The sequence below is a fragment of the Catharus ustulatus genome, chromosome 6, assembly GCF_009819885.2.
Source record: "Catharus ustulatus isolate bCatUst1 chromosome 6, bCatUst1.pri.v2, whole genome shotgun sequence".
NCBI classification, from domain to species: Eukaryota; Metazoa; Chordata; class Aves; order Passeriformes; family Turdidae; genus Catharus; species Catharus ustulatus.
Genome location: NC_046226.1, coordinates 48,933,429 through 48,957,205, shown reverse-complemented (window position 1 = coordinate 48,957,205; position 23,777 = coordinate 48,933,429). Strand labels below are relative to the sequence as shown.

The 23,777-nt window shown below is 41.9% G+C and overlaps 1 protein-coding gene across 1 annotated transcript in view; it reads left to right on the top strand.

Annotated features, from left to right (window-relative positions):
- The first annotated feature begins 338 nt into the window (after positions 1 to 338).
- OSBPL5 (oxysterol binding protein like 5) overlaps positions 339 to 23,777 on the top strand; it is a 174,877-nt gene continuing 151,438 nt past the window's right edge. The window contains exon 1 of the mRNA XM_033062344.2: positions 339 to 607. Within this exon, the coding sequence (XP_032918235.1) occupies positions 593 to 607 (15 nt within the window). The 5' untranslated portion in view covers positions 339 to 592. The remainder of the gene's footprint in view (positions 608 to 23,777) is intronic.

Sequence of the window (23,777 nt, the reverse complement as noted above, 5' to 3'; positions counted from 1 at the left end):
GGGTCCAGCTCTGGAAGATAAAATAGGGGTAAGGTTTTCACAGTTTCCACATTGTCCACCATGAACTGTGTGTCTTTGAGCAAAGCTGTGTTGTGTGAGCAGTAATTCCCAGTGCCCACAACAAGCTAGGTCTGTTGGGGTACTCCTCTAGCAGCATGAATCCGTGGCTCTGAATGCCACTGTATTGCTTCCCAGCTCCTGAGGCACCTGCCTGGCTGATTGCTTTACCCTTGTCAGTGTTCAGAATAGCTGTACACCTATTTTAGCCAGGCAAGTTGTTTTCCATGCAGGATGACTGCGTACAACAGCACAGGCAGGGGAAAGCTGGAGTTTTGGCAAGCAGACCCTTAGCATGGGGCAAAATGCTCGCCTGCACTCTGATGCTGATTTTCTCCTTTATTGGCTGCTCCTGAGGCTGCAGCCGGAGGAACGGTCTCCTGTGGAACGGCAGCTTTAGACAATTTTATTGGCTGATGAATCTGATCTTGCCTGGCCACCTTCCAGAAGCACTGACTTGCCCGAGATGAGAGTGAGAGGAAGGCTGCTCTGCCTGGGGCTCTAAAGCAATTGTTTTGAGACCAACGTAACACCCATGCCTTGCTGCACGGTGAGTATAGAAAGACAGGTCCGTATAGCCACGTCTATATGCGTGAAGTGCTTTATGATCTAATTGCTGACACAATTATATGTGCAGCTTCTGCGGACTGTGACTCGTTTGCTGCTTAATTATGTGAAAATGTACTTGGTAAATGGCTTGCTGTCACAAAATGCTCGATTAACTGTTGCAATGATCCTAGTTAAAACACTGCGTTTGTGTCCTACTCTGGTTATTTCCTGTGCTGCAACACATTGATTTAAGCTTTTAGCCATGAGAGAGTAAAATGCAGCTGCGAGATGTTGATATTAACATGTTTTCTTTGGTTTTATTATTTTGCTAGTGGAAACTCAAAATACCAGAGCTGCTTGCTAATATTTGCTCAAGTCTTCTAAAAATTGCTGATTAATCTTGCCCTTTCTTTTTTAAGGGTAACTTCTGTGAAGTTTGATGCTATGGATCGTTTTGCAAGTTGTGCTTTGCCACAGAGCAAAAATAGGGCAGAGTAAAGGAAAGGAATGTTTTTAATGTAGCCCCCAAAGTGTGTGGTGCTCAAAGTGGCAGGATACTGCATTGCACCTGTATCAGTTGCAAATAGCTGTATGGATAAACATTTCTGAAGAGCCCCCAAAAATATTGCTACCTAAGGAAGTGATGGTTGACCAGCAGCACTGGAACAGAATGAAGGAATGCAGCTTTTTAGACTGCAGCAGCCCTGTAATAGACAAAGATACAGCTAATCCTGAGAGTGCATCATACCTGCTGCTTCAAAAATGACACTAAATAACCTGAGTTTCATTCTAACAACCTGCAGGGCCCCTGATACTCGAGTGGAGTTTAAAAATGTGTATTTTTGACAGCTTTGGGAAACTGCATTTTATCACTGTACTTGGTCAAAATACCTCTCTAACATTTCATAGGTTTTTTTGTTAAGAGAGGTGGTGCAGGAAGTGGGGTGTCAGTGTTTTCTGCAAACAGATCCCTGCTGAACATAGTGGCATAGGGACAATATAGCTTCCTCAGAGTTAAAATATTAAATTAAATGTGTGTAAAGCTATACACAATCCCCAAAGGTTTCCCAATGTTTTGTTCTCCTGGGCTGTGCATAGCACAACTGTTGATGGCAATGATGCTTTTCTTCATTCTTCTTCCTTAGGGCCAAGGAGGAACCTGAGCAGCTTCATGATTTGCCTTGACTGGAATAGCTTTGCATTACCATACTGGCCTGGCATGCAGTGGGTTGCTTAGGGAGTCAGAAATGGATGGCATGGGGCAGGCTATAGCCTCTTGGAATCACCTGCACCACAGCCAGTTGCCTTTCCAAACTGTATTGAAGTTGTGTTTTGAGTACTCTGGCAAGTTTGAGTACTCTGGGAAGGGCCAAGTTTGTAGGTGCAGGACAGACATGAACATTGATTTGCAGCTGTAGTTGTATGTCCAAGTGGGGAAGAGGAGATGCCTGATTTCGTGAAATTCCATCTCTATTTCAGCTCAGAAGGAAATAACTTGTTGAACTGGCTCCCATGACAAGTGGAATGGCACATGGCACATGACATGAAGTCAGGTGGCCCTGTCACCACCTGTGGTTATGAGAGTGAAGTAGGACCTTGTATTAACGAGAAATGATGCAGCAAATATGGTTTAGTAGGAGTTTTGTGCAATTTTGCCAGATAGCATTGACAAACTCTTTGGTTCTAAATGTCTTCTAAACATTTATTTGGCCCTCTAAATAGTCTAAACTATGTTTTTGCTTGTTCCTGTGTTTCTGCACCATTACTGCTCTTGTTCTTTCTGGCTGGGGCTTCCAAGAGAGCCATGAGAAGCTGACATTCATACCCATTGGATTTCAAACATCCCTTCTAGAAATGCCAGGCTCTGTCATTATATGGAAGATGGGGCCATTTTATACCTAGTTTTATAGATGTGTTTGTGATTCCCTGGGATTTTCTGGTGGAATCTGAATTAGACCTTATTTCAGGTTAAGATTAAAGTTTAACAAATGTTAAAAACATAGTATTGACATACCAGCTCAGTTCCTGTTTGTCCTCCTGGAGAAGTTTTTTGTATTAATGTCAGACATGCATCTGTGGAGTTGCAATCTGTGGCTGTTACAGTTGTAATACTGAAAAGGGAAATAAAAGGGGAGGAAGCTGTGCGTGAAGATGTGAATTTTGCTAGTTTTAGATTTAAATGAGATGCATTGAAGGTAACCCATGATAGAAATGGAGCTTTGCCACTAAGTAGGATGCAATCTATTTGGAGGGGAACGAGTGATTCTTTTGATTATTCATAGGGCTTTTTGAAACCCTGTTATTGATGCACTGTTAGTGTGTTCCAGCAAAACAGTAACCCTGAAAGAGCTGAATACAGGCTGCTCACTTATTTTTGAGCCTTTGCTATGACTCTACATGCCACAACAGACAAAATGTTGGTGATTTCTGTCATTGTCAAGCCAAAGGTAGAGGTAGCCTCACTTTGTAGAATGGATGGAATGGACACCCAAGGAGTACCCTTGTGCCTGCCTGATTGGTGTCTGTGAGCAGTCCCAGGGAAACAAGGGTGGCCCAGGGTCCTGTGGCAGGGCAGGAGATGAGGATCAGTCACATGGGATGAATTGCCTTTCCTGGCCTGGCCCTTAGCTTGTAGCAGTGGGAAGGCCATGACTGCAGCCAGCCTCAAAACAGAATGGCAGATTCTGTTTTACTGTTTCAGATTTTCTGCCCTGCTGTCAGTCTGGTGTGGTGCTTTGCACCCCAATTGCCTCCCTCAGGCTTGTAAATGTTGGAAATTTCTTAGTTTTGTTGGAGTAGATAAAAGATAAGGGCAATTCTAGACATTTTACTTTGAGGGGAGAAAATGGAGAAAAGTAGAGGAGGCAACTAAAAATATAAAGCTTGTGATCTTTGTTAATTATTATATTTGGCAATTCTGAAATGAATTGAAATTAATAGAAATGAAACCAAGAGAAAATTATGATTCTTTGACTTAAGAAAGCATTTATCTGGAAATGTTTTGGGTTTGGATTAAGACCTGAATTAAGAAAGTGGAAATATATTGATTTGTATTTTGACAAAATAGTTTTTGCGCAATGCTCTTACAGCATGTTCCTTTAGAATGTGGACTTGCAAACTGCAGTAGTATTTGAAAACACTTGGAATTCAGAATTACATGTAAACTGTCTGCAGTGGTTTTATTTTTATCTTTGGTTTGTTGGTGAGCTTGGATGTGAATTTGTATTTCTGTGTATGTATATAAACATAATCCCATTAACATGTATGTAAGTAGGAAGCTGGCAGGCAATATGCTTACATATATACCAGCATGTTATTGAGTCATAACATGAAATATTTACTCTCAATATCCATGTGTAATCCTAATGTGCTGTGGATTCATGCTAGGAGTAATAAGGCAAGAAACTGTTTATGCACTGTGATACAGATAGCCAGATCAACAGTGGGAGTGAAAACTGGAATTGTTCTTCCGTTTCAATTACAGCCTGACAAATGGTGCATTCATTTTTCATTGTTAATAAATGGCCCATATGGCATCCTTTGATCACATGCTCTGCAGCTTCTGCAACAGTAAGGGATTTATTTTCAGGGAATACAGAACCTAACATTTGATCTGGGCTTTCTGAGCAAAACACTGTCTTGAGTAAGGGAATGGACACTACCAGGAGAAGGTACCCTAGGTAGCTCAGATTTTTCCAGTCTGCTGCACCCACCTCAGCAGCAGAGCAGCAACCTCTTCAAGTTCCTGATCACAGGAAGGCTCTTTTTCCCACTAGCAAATTCCATTCTTCCACAGAATATGTGAGGATGGCTTTTCCATGGTGCACAGTCCAGATTCCAGGATGCCTGGCATACAGGGATAAATAAAAACTAACCAGAGAAGAAATTTAGAAAGCAAGGCAAAGCGAAATTAGAATTTCTTAGTGTGTGAGAAATATACATCATCAAAAAACCCACCAGCCTGATACACATATCTCTTGGAATAAAGACAACCTATTTGCTTTTAGTCACATTATTTACCACACCTTCTAGAAGCAAAACTGAAGTCCATAGCCAGGACACCAGCTGGAGACATTCAGGAATGTCTCCATGGAAATACCATCCTGGAAAGCAAAGCTTGCTGGAGTTTGCTCATTATTATCTGCAGAGCACTGTAATCTGGGAGAAAACAGGAGCTGGGTGACACTCTTTTTTTCTACACCCACAGTCACAACAGATGGAGGGTGACAGAACCTCTCCAGAGCAGCTCATGTACTGATGGTGTAGCTCTTGTAGCCACTTTGATCTTAGTGGGCAGACAGTGTTTGGGACCCTTCTGGGTGTTCCTACCAAAAAATGATAATGATTATGCACAGCTCATGCCTTTAACATAAATTGAAGTGTTTACATAGCATGGGTGAAGCACAAGAGGTTTCCTCCCTCACATTGCTCATGTGAACCTTCCAGGGGTAAGGAGATGCAGGATGGAAGCAGGGGGAAGGGAAAGCCTGTTGGAATCTCCTGGGAAAGTTTCATCAGTATGACAGCAACCTGTCGCCACTTGCAACTGCAACACCATCAGCATCCCCAGAGTAGTTTCAGCTTCTGCTTTGGCAGTAACAAATGGCAAAACTGCATAGACTCACCTACCCATGACCCCATATAAGCAAAGAGTTGTGTCCCCTTAACCCTTTTGCAAAAGATGGGCACAATATGAAAGCTTAAACCCCAAAGCAGATGGCGCATTTCTGCACCAAGGATCATATCATGTGTTTGATGAAATGCGGCTAGCTAAGTGTGTCCAGATGGGCATTGCTCCTTTGGTGAATAAACCATTGAAATGTGGCAATTTTTGAGAATCTAGGCTAAAATAGGCTCACACAATGGAGAGCTAGTACAGGGCACAAAGCTGAAAAAATTCTTCTCCACATAGAAAACTGAAATGAGGGGAACTTTAAAGGATTGTGTAATCGTTTAATTTGCTGCTTCATGGAACTCAGATATAAGGCACTAGCAACAAGGAGGGATGTGAACTTTTAGCCAATACTGTAGTGCTAATATATAAAAGATTTCCCCAACATACCTGGCTTCTCTTTTCAGCTGGATTCTTAGGAAGGATTTTTTTGAGGAAAACGCTCTGTGTGGTGTTACAGGCTTGTAATTTTCAGGCTAGACTACTGAAGGATTATATGCCTGTTGTTTTGTTTTCCCTTGAGAGAGTCCTGCAACATTTCATAAATCCAGATGGCTATATAGGTTTTAGTGAATATGTAATTTGCCATGTGGAATATATGCTGGTCAATACCTCTCTTCTTAGAGGAGATGGTTACTAACAAAAATGATGTCTGACAGGCTGCTCCTTACTGTGGAATGATCTGTCATCTCCTCAAGTTCTTGTAAATTGTTGTAGCTCAAGATTAGGGTAAAATATTTAAAAGTTGGCAAAAGGAGCTTTAAAGCCTCTGACCTTCTAGCTTTTAAAAGTCATTTAGGGGCTTATGGTATTGAATCCTGTAATCACTTTTGAAATGCTTTTCTAGTCCATCTTCCTTGAATGAATAGAAATGTCTATTTCCTACAAGCAAAAACGGCCTAACTTTGGCCAAAAAGCATTGCTGATCATGAACTTGCTGAAATCTGTGAGGAGTAAAACTTGGAATTGACTTGCTGAACTGATAAGATTTGTCAGGGACAGTCATGGATAATTGCCTCAATCTTTGTAATAGAAAAGATTGTGCTTGGAAAAAAGCATGGTAGGAAAACATACTTTTCTCAGGAAAGGAACAGCGAGAACTTGCCCTGTGCAGGGCCAGGAGCTGGACTCATTAGTCTTTGTGGATACTTTCCAACTCAGGATATTCCATGATTCCATGATTCTATTGCTTGAATTACTTTCCAGAATCCATGAAACAGGAAACAGGAACTTCCTCAAGGAGCCTTTACCAGAGCAGATTAGGTTTTCATATTAAATACTGTTGTTTGGTCTGCAAACCAAATCTCATTCCTTTTGATCTTATTTAATATGGTGGACACCAAAGTTTAATATATAAAAAAACAGGAAGTGTTTATCTTCTTATCCCCTTTTTATGGTACAAGGCTCTGGCTGGGTGGAAGGACAAAGATATGATGCATGAAAACATGAATAACTTGCGCTTAAGCTGAGGTCCCATGTTGGCTCCAATACATGGGCATCGCACTTTCCATTGGAATGTCACAGAAATGCCATGAATATCCTGTATGGAGGTGACTTCTACCTGAGAACCAAGACAACAAACATGACCCAATCAAGTGTGATAAATATAGACACCCACTGCAGCAACTTGCACCAACACAGGCTCTGAGTTGCAAGTAAGACACGTGGCTGTGTCTCAGCAGTCAGTCCCTGCTTCATGCTGCAGTTCAGCTGTACTGGCTCCCAGGTTATTGCGTCTGCATGGTCCCAGGAAACGTCTTGTCTGTGTCAAGTTTAGATAAATAATGGTTAGATTTCTGCAAAATGAAACTAAGAGGGAATTAATACTGAGTATTCTGGTAGATGTCTTTCTATCCAGACTTTATTACTGATTGTTTCCTTCTGTGGTTATTTACATACATTTACAGAGCTATTCCTTGCTCTGGTTTTGTCTCATAAAATTCCAAAGTATGGAGCTGTCATTCAGGGATGAAATGGTGTGATGTATTTGAACTATACACAGGGAAGTTTAATTAACACTTACAGTCTGTCTTTTATAGGTGGGCTTAGGATATGCAATTCTGCCTTGCAGTAACTTTCAGATTTTCTTTTACATCTTTCCTTTACCACTGTAGGAAAAAGAGCTCATGTACTCTTTAACTGTCATGTGACCTTGCATCTCCACGGTGGGACAGGGAATGCTCTGTTCAAGAAAAATCTGCGTGTTGGGGGAAGGACTCAGCAAATTAACTGGGACTCTGTTTTTTTCTAAAGGCTGATTTATGCCAATAGGGAGATCCTCAAACACTGTGGAGCAGCACTGTACTGATCTAAACAGAGCTACTTTGTTGGTGGGGGTTAAAAATCTGGTCCCAAGTGTGTGTGATTCTCTTCTGCTAATGCAACTATTACCACTGTGCCTGGGGAAGGTTGTGCCTCTCTCCCTTTCTTCCTCTCCTCTCTTTATGGCCTAGCAACCCTACAATGCACTGTTTGTCCCTTTTGTTTTTTGAAGGTTACCCTTGCTCACGTGGCGAGCTGTGTCTGGGGCTTGGTGCTGCTCCTTGTGTGAGCTCTGATGCTATGAGCTTGGCAGTAGAGACAGCCCAGCAGCACTGGCTTTGCTGCAGCTTTACTGCCTGCAATGGGACCCCAGGGCCTGATTTGCCCAGCTTGGCCCAGGCTGCCATCTCACTGCTCACTCTGTTTGCCTCCACACAGTAAAACTGTGCTTTTCTCCCTGCAGCAAGGCGTATCAAGGCAGTAGGAGTTGCCCTGGGATGTGCTTCCCTGCTGGCACTGGCTTTCCATGGTACATTGATCTGGTCTGCTTCTTACACATGGGAGTAGGAAAAGCCTGTCCCCATGCTGCTGCTGCTGCTCAGTTTGTAGTTCTAGGAGTAGTTCTCCTTCTGTGTTTGTAGGTTAGACAGAAGTCCCTGTGGGTCAGCTTCACATCTTCAGCTGTAAATGTAGGTCAGCTGGCTGCCGTGCAGAGTGTTCCTTATCCTTAAAAGCGCAGGTCCTCACACGCAACTTCACAGTACATTGCCTTTGCTGGTCTCCAAGGAGGCTCATCTTGCCAGCATAGCAAGGGGTGCAGCTGCTCTCCTGATACTGGCGGTCCTGCCAGCATGGAAGCAGAGTATGTATTGGTCTAGGTGGAGCAGAAGTGTAATGAGAGCAATTTCTGCTGTTTCTGACACTGTCCTTTAGTAATGAGAGCTTGATATCAGGCCTATTAATGAAATTAGTTATCACAGGATGTGACAGTGCCTGTAAATTAAAGCAAGTCCTTCAGCTCTTCTGTGCCCAGGGCCTGATACTAAACCTAAGATTCGCACATTCCTGCATGCTACAGAGTCCATCAGAGGTCTAAAATCTGTGAAAGATTCTCAGGAGCTCACAGGGAGCCAGTTGGGTTAAATTACACTGTTGCTTCCTTCTTAGCACACATTCGGTTTACATATCTCTGCCTGCAGGCTCTAATCTTAGATGTGACACTTAATATGCTTGGAATTTTTTTAGCCCAGTTTCCTAGGAAGTTAAAGCTTATGCAATCCTTATGCAAAAGGAAAGCTCTGAAAGGTTTCCTAAAAAGACCGCACAAACTAGCCAAGGGGCTCATGAATCAGAAAACTTATGTTAAATTGCACACAGAAGGAGATAGCTGGTGAAGAGCTTCTTTTGTCCATGGCTGCAGGGACCCTACAGCTGCTTGTAGAACCATGGCAGGGTATGACTGGAGCTCTGGATGACCTCCAGCGGTCCTCAACCATTCTGTGATTCTGTTGTCCATGAAGCACTAACATTTCAGCAAAATTCAGCAAAGGGGGACAGCTCTCAAAGGCGAACAGGTTTGTTTGAGATGGAGGCTGTGGCATGCATGGGATGGTTGGCATGATTGTGCTTGGAATCACCAAGATCGTGATCCTCAGAGCCTCTGGTGGTTGTTGGATACACTGGAGGAAATGCAAAACATGTTGGGTGGTCTGTGGGGAGGTAAGGAGGTGCTGCATCAGTGCACAGAATCTTTCTAGACTTGATCACTTCTCCTGGCAAGACACCTTGTCCGCAGTGTTTAGAGAGAAGGAGATGCAGATGTGGCTGTGGTAGTTAACCGGGAAAGGAGTGTGCTCCCTTTTCTGTATCTTACCTTTGTTTTTAACAAAGCAAATTTGTGGAGACATCATCAGTGGGGCAGCAAAACAAACATAATCTGTTTGTAATATTGTAATCCCTCTGCTCAAAGACAGGTTGCCAAATTTCTCAGGGAAGAACCATCTTTTTAAAAAACTCAAACTCCTAAAACAATGAAACCAATTTCCCCCAATACATATATTACTGAGACTTGATATATTGCTGCTTTATTGAAATTAATTTATTTGGCTACCAGAAAGAGTAAAACAGATTTAGGAAAAACTAAGAAAAGGCATTTTTAACAATGTAATATCTTGCTTTTTTTGAAGAAAATATCACTGTATAGTAGATTAGTAAGATTATATGAGATGAAGTTAAATCCCATTAAATATTGTTTGGTTTCATTGCTTCAGGAGAAGGATGTTACTTTATCCTACCCATGAATATTCAGTTCACTCCTCTTTCTTTTTTTTTAACTGCCTCCTCCTCCTCCTTGAGCACAAACCAGAAATGCATAACCCCACATGGAAATACAAAATTTTACTGCAAGAAACCATTCCTAAATTGATGCCACTTTAATAAGCCATTTGTAGGGCCATTTCATTTAAAAGAAAATAAACTCTTAAGGGCAACCTTAAGGTTATCCTGACCTGTTATCTGTGAGGCAAGCTGAGGCAGCCTGTCCTTGTCTCAAAATAAGATAAATATCTAAAGCTTTTTAAAAAAGCAACCTCAGACCAAGTTGCAGGAATTTACCTGGCATCACTTGGTGGGTGCTGCCAAAGCCAGTTGATTTCACCACCCAGTGGAAGGTATCAATGACATCTCTTGGTCACTTGCAGGGACAAATGACATTTCAGCTTCATTCAACTGTAAGTTAATACATGGTGCTTGCAGAGAAGTTACCAATTTTCTGCAGCAGAGAATTGGGCCATTTGGAACTTTAACCAATTTTCTTTCACAAAATTACACAAGAATAAAATAGGATTTCATAAGAGAAATAATGTAGCATTAAATATGGATTGTCCCTTCCCAAAAGAAAGACATTTTTAATTTTCTCCCTCATTTCCTTAAGCATAACTAGCAAATATACAAGACTAACTCTATGTATGTTAGCAGTCTTTTCCATGTGGTAAAGGAGACATTTCTGGCCAGATGTTGGAGTACTGGCCCAGGGAAATGACAGGAAAGTCTGATCAAGGGCCAGTGCTGAGAACATATCACCAGTCTGGAGGTGTGACAGGCTGCCCAGACTGCAGTGCAAGGCTGAGACAAGCCTGTTCAGCTTGGCCTCAAATTCACCCATCAAAATATCACTGGCAGGATGTGCAGCTTTCTACTTCGATGCTCCTTGTTCTGCCAGCCTGGGATTTGCTCATCCCCTGTCCCTCGCGATCCACGAGAATGTGTTTTGCCAAGCTCACCAGCTTCCTCTGAAAAAGGCATTTCTGTCCTGGCCATGGCTGGATGCAGAGTAAGATTCATCTGAGCTGCCAGAGCTGAAATGACTGCAGATGTGTTTTTGTATCTCCAGGGAGAGTTCCATATACTGACTGCATGTGACTGCTGGTCACATCCTCAGAATCTCTGGGAAAGATAAGAAAATGGCACCCTCCTGAAGAGAGGATGTCTGGTTTTGCATGCACAAGGATCAGTGAGGTGCAACACAAAAGGGTGCAGTGTATGTTCAGACCCTCTTGAGCAAAGAGACTTCAGAGAGTTCTTCCCTTGAAAAGGGTCTGCAGAGAAATATCTAAATATTCTAAAAATGCTTAAAAGTGGCTGGAAACACATTTGCTATTATAATCTACTAAATAGATGGGAACAAGATTTCATCACGAGTTTTGATGCAGATTCAGAACTGCAATCAGACTGTGATCTAACCAAATCATGTCTTCTTTGACTCCTTTAGTAACTACCTCAGGTTGATTGGCTTTTGTTACAGAAGTCTATTTGGGCAGCAGTGAGGACAAGCAGGGAGCAGATGTTCAGTGAGCAGCAGAATCAGAGAGGAAAAGGCTTTTTCCTGTGGCTGCTATAACATCTTGAATAGTGATGGGGAAGGTGCCTGAGCTTTTTATTATTACTGCAAATACATACATAGAGCAGGATTTGGGAGGAGGAAGGAAAGAACTGCATGCTTTGCTGTCAGCTGAGGGTCAGGCTGCCAGCAGTAAATGCTGACAGAGGCCGTTTTAAATCAGACTCTCAAGATTTTCAAGGTGGAGGGAATGTGCTTCTAGAGGGAGGGCAATGACCTGGAGGGAAGCAGCAAAAGCACTGGCAGCAGATGACATGTGGGTCAGAGGCTGCATGGAGCAGAAGGTGGCTGCTGGGCCAGGGCTGTCTGGCTCAGCTGGAGGTGGGTGCAGGAAGAAAATGAGGTGTGGCCTTATCTCTGTGCTATGATGTAAGAAGAGGAAGGAGTTTTCCTCAAGCATTTGAACCAGCTGAGCAGTACCATGACAAAAGAAGTCAGGTGCAGCTGGTTTTTGGAGTATTCTTACCAAAGACTCCAGTCTGGGAGCTGTCTCTCTTGACTCCTGCCAATGTGCTGGGAAAAGTTCCTTTCCCCTGCCACCTGCCTGCAGCCTGTGGATATTGGCAGTGTATGTTGCCATGAGAGGATGCTGTGTAGGAACATTCAAATTGCTTCCCTTGGCTGTTGTTTCTGGGTACCAGGAGCAGTATAACCACTTTAGATCATCCCCAAATGTGGGTTAGTTAGCTTGCTTCACAAGAACAACATGGTCCAGAGGGGAACAGTATCAGGAGGCTGATATTGTTGTGCAGGCTGCTGGTTGTGCTTGGGTTACCTCACCTATCTCTGCATCCTGCTGAGGGTTCCCTTATCAGAGACAACAGCACATCACAGGTTCTGCTGCCTGAGAGTCAGCAGTGGGGGTGGAGGATAAGCTGATAAATGTAATCTTTACATGAAAGGGACTATCAATCACTGAAACAACTTACCAGTGCTTGTGGGGGACCCTTCACCTCTTACAATTGCTAAATAAAGATGATGTATGGTATTTGTAAATTATAACATACATATGTATGAGTTCAGTGACATTTTCTGCCTTGTTCCAAACAAAAAAACAGACTACGACCAATGATGTTATGTGGCCTTACAAAATTGACTCTATACATAATGAATATCTTCTAATGAATATTAGAAGTATACTATTAATTTTCTCTTGAAATACATGTACTCTTCTGTCTGGATCCCTCTTTTGATACACAAATAGATTCAAAAACAAGTTGATTCCTTATACGTAGTGACCTTCATTTATTCTGGCATAAGAAACCTAGTATTTTTTCCAAGAGTTCCATAATCTTATAAAATTAAGAATGGAAAGCTGAAGGGAAGTCTTGGAGTCCATAACCGCTAAAGAACTGAGGACCCAATGTGAAAAAATTTTATCCTTATTATTAGCAGACTTGAACATGACCAAACATGAATTGCAGAAGTATCAGGATTTATGTAAGTTAGCAGAAATATCAGGATTTATGTAAGTTAGCAGACTTTGAATATGAAGCCCAAAATCCACTGTACAGTCTGGAATATCTTTCTGAGGAAGCATTTCACCATGTTTCAGGCCCATTTGAGACTCTTGCTTCTTTTCCATACACCTGCTCATTGCTCCCAGGTGTGGGGGTCAGTGGAAAGAACTATTTTTAAAGATAATAGGCTCTATTTTGCTAGGATGTATCTTTGTGTAGGTTACTAGTGATTTCCAGGAGGCAGCTCACCAGGACTGCCCAGACTAGCTGGCTCTGGGCTTTTTGGCCCATTGGTGTGTGCAGCTGCTGTTTTCCACATGCCTCAGCAAATGTGGGATTGCAACCAGGCTCCACTTTGGAGGGGACTGACACAGGGAAAGCAAGGCTGCCTGCAGTGCCAGTACACCCTGCAAAAGGAGCAGGAGGGCCAAAGGCATCAAATTTTGGAACTGGGCAAGATGCCCAGTTTGGAGCACAGTTATTCATGGCCTTGGCTGTGCTGTATTTGTAGTCAAGGAATTTTATAAACACCTTATTCATGGTTAAGTGTGTTGTCTTGTTAGCAACAACCTTATGTCATATCCCAAAGTAAAAGACCTTTATCAGGAGCTCTGTAAATTAAATTGCTACTTTACATTAGACTTTTTTCCAGTGGTTGTGAATTCCTTGGAGATGCTTTGCTTTATTACCAAGAGGAGTGTGTGCTCTGCCAGAAGCAGAGAAGAAATAGGTTATGATTTCCAGAGGATAGGATTTCAAAAGCCCTTGCAGCTGCTAAGGTAAAGTTTAAACCTTTTCTGCTTGGGCCTTGCAAGTGCTGTGCTTGCCAGGTTGGCCCCTGGCCTAGGAATGTCAAACATCAGTTCTCACACATTCATTTTTTGCCTTATGGTTTCCTGGGGTGTTCACAGAGGGAACACACCAGTCTGTGCTCAGACACGGGTCCCAATAAAGGTCTAAATGTGCAAATTCAGGCCAAGTGTAAGCTCTCTTGCAAAAAACTCTTACAAACTCACCAAACTGAACTATCAAGTGCTAGTAGCATGAATTATTCTACTTAAATGATTTCCAATTGCTTCAGGATTTAAGCCAGGCAGACATAAACCAGCAATGTAGTGAAGTAAATTCAGAGAAATGGAGTTCAGTTATTTTCAATTTGGGCAGCTGAGCCCTTGTCTTCTATCAAACGAAACACAATCCTTTCTTTAGTTGTTTCTGGACATGCCTAGAAGCACTAATATTTTTGCAGCTTGATTTTTAGCTTCTTTTCACTTCATATTCCCTCTGCTTTGAAGAGCAATGTACCCTTAGCCATGACATTTAAACTTGCAACCCTCTTCTTTGGTGTCACACTAGAAATGTTTTTATTAGATAATATTTGTCAGTGTCATAGTTTATTTGACAAAGTAAAAACTCATTGTGGTAGACTACAGTCTCAACCCTGGTGTGACAGTGTGTGCTCCATGGCCCTGTGCAGAGTCTGTGGTGGGAATGTAAGGATAGCTGTCCCTAATCCACAGCAATTCTGAGATTGCAGCTGAGATATCAGCTACTCACAGAACAGAGGATCCTGCCGAGGAGGTTCTATCACTATTTGTTCCCAGTACTTACCCAGAAATGAAGAGCTGGCTCTGGAGCAGGTAGGGTGGGGAAGAGGGAGAAACTCTACCATGACTCCCTTTAGGAAGTCCTCATGTCTTCTGAGATTACTGTTTTAGACACTGAATTTTGCTGTATCTGTAAGTCAACAGTGGGGCAAGAATTAATTTCATTAGTTTTTTTCAGTGTTACAGGAAAATCCAGCTTTATCTCCTTGATGTGATTGTTTTTAAGATGGGGAAGAAACCTTTGGCATAAGAAGGACGATTTTCCAATGAAATACAAAGTCAGGTCTTATACCCAGCTCTTTCTCAGCTGGCTGTCAGTCTGTGCAGCAATATGCCAGGCAGTGTTGTCTAGTGCCTTGCTGGTAAAAAAGGCAATCAAACCAGTTTCTGCATGCTCCCTTTTGGGGGACTTGCTTTAAATTCCTTCAGTTAAAAAAGGTCTTCCTGTAGAGATGTGAAATCTGGTGAACCCCTGCATGAAAGTTATATCCAGGATATAACTGTCTCTTTTAGTGAGATTTGTTGCAGACCAAATTAAATCACTGGAGGAAGTTCAGCTCTCTTTCTGATAACACTCCCTTAAAGATCAGTAATTTTACACTTGAATATGACAAACAAACATTCTCAAAATATTTGGCTTTAATGGGAATGTACTCCCATTGAGGTCAATCATAAAATTATCTTCATTTTAATGAAAATAATTCTAAAACATCATCTGAGAAAAGCCTTCCAGACAAATTTTTAACTCTACAGAAGTTCTTTTACCTTGTCAGACTATCTGACAGACTTTTTAATTGAAGTTTTATTAGACTTCTGGTTCGTAGGAATCTTCTAATCGTCAGTGAGAGAGCAAAATATTGTAGCCGCCAGTGATGCCCTTTTTAAAACAGGATTAACTGCTCTGTGAAGGTGTGGGTTGCTGTGCATTAACTGGGGTTTTTACACTACTGACTGTATGACTACAGATACCTGTAGTTCACTCCAAGTGTTTATTCTTTACAACATATACTTAAGTGTATATAAAAGGGTTCAACTTAAAAAAAGGGTTCAACTTTGTCAGTCTGTCTCTGTCAAAATATGTGTAGATATAGTCACAGCTCATACCTGAGGTGAATTTAAAACAACTCAGATTAGCCTTTCTTTAAAAGGTCTTACCTTGATCACTGCCAATTTTCAAGGCAATGTATGCAAATAATACTGTCATTTCTGTTTACCTTTCCTTTACATATTACCTTTGCTATTCAGAGGTTTTTCTCTTCAGTGGTTTTGTTTGTTTGCTTTCTTCTCTGTACTCCCAGGAAGCTGTGAACTCTTGCAGGGAAGTGCTGGCTTAAAGCTTAGTGAAATCAGATCTTAGACATGTTCATCTCAAAGAACTGTACTGCAGTGTTGTGACTCTTCCTAGTTCCAGTAGGAGTCACACACCTCAGATCTTGCATATTGTTTTGAAAATACTGGAGCAGTATTTAGTCTTTTAAGACATGTTGTACTTCTTTAATTTCTTGGATGATTTCCATTTCTGAAAAATGTGCTCATTTCTGTGCATATAAACACTTGCTGTGGAGAGCAGCAGAAAGAAGCAATTTCCTGTAGTTATTTTGCCAGGGCTAGAAGTGAGTGAATCTCATTCGGCAAAAAAAGCTAATTGAAAATCAGCAAAACACTTTGAAAATTTGTGTTGATTTTGAGAATAATTCAGGGAAGAGGGGGGGAAAGAAGACTTATCACAATACACCTCAAATCTTCTTGACTAATATATCCTTTCTTATCAGGAATTAAGTTACCTGTAGACCCGAGTAATTTTATCTCACCAGGGACATGTTTTTTAGTCTTCCTGCTTTTTTATTCATCTGCTCTGCTTGGGAAAGCCTTTATGCTTTGCTGAAATCCAAAGCTATTTAGACTTAGCAAGATTGCTCTGCAGAGGATACCTTGAGTGCCAGAGAAGTCATAGAGCCATGGAGAATGATTCCAGAGTGTCCCTCTTTCCGGTTGGGCTGACAGAAAAGCTGTCCTCATGGTGTCTGTTGTACTGCAAGACAACCATCTTCTGGCTGAAACACAGCTCAGAATGGGTGTAACCCTGGTGAAATGGCCAACATGACTCAGAAAGGCTCAAGCTTTGTCCTGGAATGGCTTCCACAAACAGGAAGCCAGCCCTCAAAGAACCACACTGATGTGCACACACCCACTGCTAATTTGGGCACAGTAAATATCATCCTGACTCATATGTTGGCTTCCTCTGCCACTCTTTCTGAAGGATGAGGACTGCAGGTTTTATAGATGGTGTTTCTAACAGGCAAATCAAGTACTTCAAGCCTGCAGAAAAAGTCACATCCCCTTCTCACTACTATAATTTCTACATCATCCTGACTAAAAAAATAAGGACAGTTCTGGAAATAAATCTAAACGTAGGCTCCAAGGGGAAGAATCTTTAAATTTATTTTTATTTTTGTAATTAGATACCTGAGGAGGGACAAAAATCTCTCTGTGAGAGTATAAAGTACTTACCAGTTAATGAAATGGAATCAATATCAGGAATGTTAAGTGATGAAGTTATGTTCTCCATTAATTTGCTTTGCACTCATTTATTGTGAACCTGTTATAAGAGCTGGTGATTGAAAAGACATGTATCTTGAAAGCATAAGGATTGATTCTTGAAAAACTTCTATTGTTAATAATCCCATGTGCAAACCATCTAATTGTATCATTGGTAGCACTGGGGTGTCATTTATCTTTTCTTTTTGCAATTCCAAGGTTTAGTTACATTAGTTTCTATTTGTACTAGCCAATGTCATTCAGGCTGGAAAAATGTTCTCTCACTAAAAAGCTCTTTCAGGGTGAAAATGGCTATAGGAAAAATGAGAGTTCTGTATTCTGGGGAGACGTTTCTCTCAATTCTAAGGCTGGCACAAAGCTTACAAATCTCCTAAATCCTCCCTTTAAGCCTTTCCAGCAGGGTTCTGACTCTGAATGCTTCCAGGTGTGGGTTCCTTCTGCAGGGCTGTGTTTCACTGCATAAGGCATCTCTAGAAGATGTGCCTAGAAGAAAAGCCAGAAGCATTAATGTACAAAAAACCTTCCCTGTTTGTTTGCTTGTGGTTTTTAATCTCACCCCCAAAATCTTTGGAAAATCGGGTGGGGAATCTCCAAATAGGAGGCAGCCAAAATCTCTGTAAAGAAGGTGGCTTAACATAAGCTGTGATAGTGACTATGATAAGCTAATGCCAAGAGAAAATTCTAGTAAAGATAAGAAAGGCACACAGTTTACAGGTAAACAGCAGCATCTTAAACGCAAAGCATTGCTCTCTTTTATATCCAGGACCTGCATGCACAGTAGGCCCATCCCTCAGCTGGAACCCAAGGGATGGACTCTCTCTTCCACTTTGCTAGGTGAGTGCTGAGCTCAGGGTGAGCAATAGCCCCAGAGTGGCTTCCTAGTGCATGCTTTGGTGCACTGCAGGCTTCAGAGAGCAAAACCTTGTCCAAGCTTTGTGCTAGGCATTTCAGGAGTGTCTCTGATGGCTTGTCTCCTGTTTTACATTATATTTCTTTTCAGAGCTTTCTACTAGACCAGACAGGCTCCAGAAGAGGTTTTGCTTTTTTTACCGCTCTCTTGGGATGAGAAGACAGGCCAGCAGCCTGCAGGCAGTTTTTCCTAAGATGTATTGAAACCTTTCAGCTTCAACAGCTCCACATGTGCCAGTACTGAACAATAAGTGCCAAACTAATTTTTTACAGGTGGATAAATGAGGTGCCTGAGTGCTTGCACATGTGCCCCATTTATTTCAACTGGCACTGTAACATATTAGCTCTAGCCATAGGCCTGTGGCCCATGAAAGAAAGTGAGGTGGAATAAATTATTGCAAAGCAGTAATACTCCTGAGGTAGATTTTTTTCCAGCTAGATGGAGATCAAGTAGTGCTAAAGCAGGCTTTATGTAGCAGGGCAGTACAAGCCTGTCCAAGGCCCTGAATATCTAAGTGCTCAGAGATTATTTCAAAGATTTTACTATGTGAAGGCTTACAGCTCCTGGAAAGAGGCAGTATTTTCCATCTGTACTCCTACAGTCCCAGTGCAATGCCATACCTATCATCATTTTTCTTCCCTAGAATGAGTGGGACGAAACTAAGGGATATTTTCCCATTTCAGCGATGTTGTGGAGTGGCTTAGTCATGCATTATTAATGGTAGCAAATTAACCAAAATGGTTGCACACACTGAGTTTCATCTGGGTTTAATGACAAATGCCATGGACTAATCACCATCTTGTTTCTGTAAATTGTTAATAATTATGTTTCCACTCCTGCACAGCACCCAAACTCACAAAGGTGTGGGCATCCTCCCTGCCCACCCAAGGTGGCTCCCCTCACCCATGGCATCTTCTCACTTCTTTTTGTCTCCCAAGGCAGTTTTTCTTCCATGCTCCTAATCCTGCACTTTGCTCCTAGGCCCTTCTGTAGGTGCCTGTGGAGAGTGCAGACAGCAGTGGGAAAGAGGGGCTTGCTGCTCAGGGAGATGTGATTGTGCTGGGCTGATTAACACCAAGCAGCTCCATGGTGTTCAGTCTAGCACAGAGAGAGGACAAAAAGGAGGTGCTCCCCAGAGCCCAGTTTGAGGCAGTGCAGGCAAGAGGATTTGAAGGGACTGTGGTCAATGAGGGTCTTCAGCCAGTGTGGCATCAGCTGGATGTGTGAAGCAGGCATTGCTTTTAAAATAATACAGGCCTGAAGTGCTCACATTAGCCTACCTTCCTTCTTCACTGAATTATGTCAGAGGTAAAGAGACTTTTGTTTAGCTTTTCAAAAAGAGATCCTGAATATGGGAAAGGTTTTGGGGTGCAAGGAGTTTTTTTCCCCTGTAGAAAATTCCAAGAGGGTTTTCTGTGTTGGAAAATCACAATCTGACTCTCTTGACTGAAGAATGGCAATGGGAAAACAAGGTGAAGATCTGTAGCACTGGACTGCCAAGAAACTTTCTGGCAAGCTGATTCTGTAAGTATCCCATTAGAAACTAGCTCTGAAACAATCATTTTATAATCTTGTCTTATAGGGCAATTTAAACATTGATTAACAATTCTGCTATCCATGATGTTGGAATGAATTAGGGTGCTATTTTGTGTAGTAGATAAAACTAGTGAAATTGTCTTCCTCATTTATTTTTTAATAGGCATTTCTTAAAGGCTGCTAGTTCTAGTAACTCCCAGAATATGATGTGTGACTCTTCACTGAAATGAGCAATGTTAAGGTGTAACCCACCCCATAATGGGTGTCTTAGCTTCGCTTAAATGAGAGTGAAACACACTTTGAACTACTTTGCTGAATCGCAGTATTTATTATTTAGGCATGCCACCTCCATTCTTTTACAGAAGTAACAGTCTGAGAATAGCAGGTCAGCCTGGCAATTACCAGCTGCTTCATTTATTTGTGGAAGCAATTTGTGTAATGAATTAAGTATCTTTAAATGTAATATAAGAAGTTTGCCGCATTTTAGCTTTTGTCCTAAGAATTTTGACTCTATTTTAGGCTCTGACTCTTGCAGTCATTTTCAGCTGATGGGAAACAGAGTAGGAAATGTGTGAAAAGACAAATTCTCTTTGTCATAGTAAAGCACAGTGTAATTTATTGGTAAAAGATAACACCATTTATTCTAACAGCTCATTGGCAGTAGAAATTTACATTCTGCTCTGGAGTATCTGATTTTGACCTCTTACATGTCTTTTATACCACTGTAGTTCTGAGATTAAGAGCATTTTGATTTAGGCACAAATGCAGCAATGTGATTAAATCAGGATGAAGCATCTACTTAAAGCTAATTATGTACTTAAATATGCTGCTGAAGATGACTTTCCTACTGATTTATGCAAGGGGAAAATTGAGTTTAAAAATACATGTTAAATAAGGCAGATATCTATTTCTTTGGAGATACCATTTCCTATCTCCTCCTCCTTTTTCCATATCTCTATACTAAAAGCTATCTCTTTCTTTTGGATTTTTAAAACTTGATAATGGTGTTTTCTGCAGCTATGCTGATGTCTCCAAATTTATTCCAGTAAGTTGAATCTCCATATGCTTCCTATCTTTCCTTAGCAGTCTCACTAGGCCTACAGTATCTACTGAAGTAGTTTTGCTGCTAAAGCTTCTATTTAGCTTTTTGTTGTTGTTGTTATTCTATCTTCTGGAAAGATTGATGTCGACAGAGATTATTAAGTTTTAAATCTTTGTGTTCCTTCAACCTCATAAGGAGTGATGATGGGACACTCACTGCTGTCCCAGAGCCCATGCAGGATGTACCAAGCCTGCCAGAACTCAGGGAACTCTGCTCACCTCTTTAGGAGGGCAGCCTTGTTCTCTCCTTCAAAGCTGTGGAGGGAACAAGGGAAGGCCAAAGTTTCTAGGTTTTCACAACACACTCTGATTTTGGAGCATTTTGCCCTTTTTTCTCAATGTTTTCCAAAGCTCAGGGCCTAACCCAGTGTGGGCACAATGTTAGTCCCCCATCAGGGCATCTGTTTAGGCGTGGTTAACTGGTACCATCTACAATGAGACGGTGCTGCCCCTGTTCCTGCCTTACACTCCTGTTCCTGGGATCCCAGCCCTGCAGTCGCCCTTGCTGTTGGAGGGAAGAGGCCCTCTTGCTGGCACTTGCAGTAGAGCACCTGAACAAAGCCCAGGGAACAATTTTTCTCTTCATTTCCAGTCACAGTGCCTTGCTGAGGATTTATCTGACTTTGTGGTTACTCCAAACTAGGAAATAACACCTTGATGTTGTTGTGTAAGGGGGAGGAAGTCTTTGCACGTGGCAGGTTACCTTACAGTCCCTCACAATCTACAACTATGGCAAAAACAAAGATAACCTGTGCCCAAGAAGTTTAATGACTGGATTGCTGCAGTCAGGACAATTCATCTATCCCTTATTTCAAAGTTTATTAAAACCACGCTGCTTTTCCTGATAAGCGGTGATAGTCAATGGCAAACATTAACCCAAATATGCTTGATACATCCTGCCAAGTATGGTTATAGTTCTACCCTGGTGCTTTGCTGCCATGCCCTTGAGCTACTCATTAATATTTGTGCAAAGGATGCCTAAAGCATGAACGTGCTCAAAGCATGAGCACACCAGGGCATGTGTTGATAACCAAAATATGGGCACCACTGAAGACTGAGTGAGGCACTTAAGCTGAGTTTTGCTTTACCTGGGCCAATATTTTGCCTTCCCATGGCTGACACAGTCCTGCAAGTGAGCCAGAGAGGTACATGGGCATCCTGAGCAGCCTGGGCAGCCTGGGCAGCCTGTGCAGAGTGCAGAGGAGAGAGTATGCTCCCCTTTAGTACAGTTACACCTGGGGACAGAAGTGTTTCCTTCCTGCACAGGTCTGGCCAGGCAGCAAACAGGGGATCCCTCCTGAATACATGCAAAAAGAAGGCATACCCTGGTTTGGAGGGTGGAGACACTAAAGTGCAGGACAAGATGGGCTGGGAAGGTGCTCCCCAGATCTCTTTCTGGAGCACTGACCCATAGCTCCCAGTGAATAAGTTCTTCCAGGAGTATGAAGTAAGATGCAGCTTATGGCAAAAATTGCAAGTAAAAGAGCTGTAAAAAGAAAGCATGTGAAATTCTTGAGGCCAGATGAGAGCAGTTTTTTCAAGAGGTCAAATGTAGATCATAATGTTTTGCCTTGGAAACATTGTACTTTCACAAGCTGCTTTCATTTGCATATTTAGAGAAACAGTGCAGTGTGTTGGGGCCTCAGTTGGGTCAGGCTGCCTCAATATCATGACTGAACAGTAATCATAAGATCCTGTCTCTTTAAAATAGAAAAGCCAGAAAAATCTTTTTGCTGAGCCTTCTTGTTATCACAGAGGTTTACAATTTATGTGGTATTTGTCTTTTAACCCTGAAAAAAAAGGGTGACAGCAAATTGTGTTCAGATGTGCCAATAAGCTCTAATATATGGAAAGAACCCAATACTCAGACAAAGCTCTCTGTGGGCTCCAATATATAGATTTGCCTAAGAAAAAAAATCCAGGCTTATGCCAGAATATGTGTTTGGAAATTTATAAGAAGGGGAAAATACTCTAGTCTTAAAGGGAAGTAGGGGAGTTTTGACGGCAGTTTTTTCTCCACTGTCCAAACCAAGAACCACAGCAAGAGGACAATTCCCAGAGCCAGTCCCATCAATTTAGCAAGACCTCATCTGCTTAGGAGCAAGCATTAATTGATGCTGATTGTAGCAATTCACTTATCCAGTGGTGAAAACAGATATACAAACCTACCCTTTGGAATTAGACACTTGGATCTCCAGGTGGCCGGGAAAGAAGCACATGGAGAAGTGGATTCCTCCTGAGCCACAGGATGAGCACAGAAATGAAGAGCACTCTCTCCTTTATTTTCAGCTTTGTGTACTTAGGAGCACTTAACCCTGAGGCAAAGAGGTCAGCCTTTGGCTCCTGCAGAGAAGAAATGAAGGGATCCAATAGCACAGCAATTCTTTGGTCCTCTTTTCTTTTTAAGCTATGCATGATTCATGGGTTACATTAGAATCCCTCCAGCAGAAGGCCACGGATCATTAATGCACAAGTCCATAGGATACGTGACTTCTTTCTGCTTTTGTTACAAATCACATTGTCTACCTTGCACACTGCCAACTTTACCTGTGGCTCTCAGCACTCCCCATTTACAAGTAAATTCTCTGTGCTCCAACGTGTCATGTTAGATGCACCCCCTGTACAAGGAAACCACCTCCTGTACAAAGAAGCCCTAGCACTTCAGGAAAATGTGCACTGATGAAAGCATTCAGTGTCCAGGAAGAGTTACACACAGCAGCTTAACTTACACACTGGAGCAGATCACAATAATGTAATTGCTGACCTGCTGCCTTTGGGCACAGAATACAGCATCCATGTCACCCCTGCCCTACCGTACTGCCAGCTGCCCTGGGTTGAGAAGATTCCCTTCTGGCTTCTTTTTAGTTCAGGTCAGACAAAAGGATGTTTTGTGTTGAACTCAAAGACCATCTCAGATTTAAAATAATTTTTTTCACCCACTGTGTATTCTCTTTGTGAAACAGTAGCTGAAAAACACATAAAGAAGTGTTGTCCAAGATGTCTGATTGGATAGTAAAAAGCTGAAGATTAATATATAGACTGGGGCATACAGGATGGAAATACCAAAAAGTACCAGATAGATCATCAGTGGAGCACAGAGTGGTCAAAAGTACATTTATTTGCAATGGACTATGCACAGAGGAAAATGAGCTGTTTCTATTTGTCT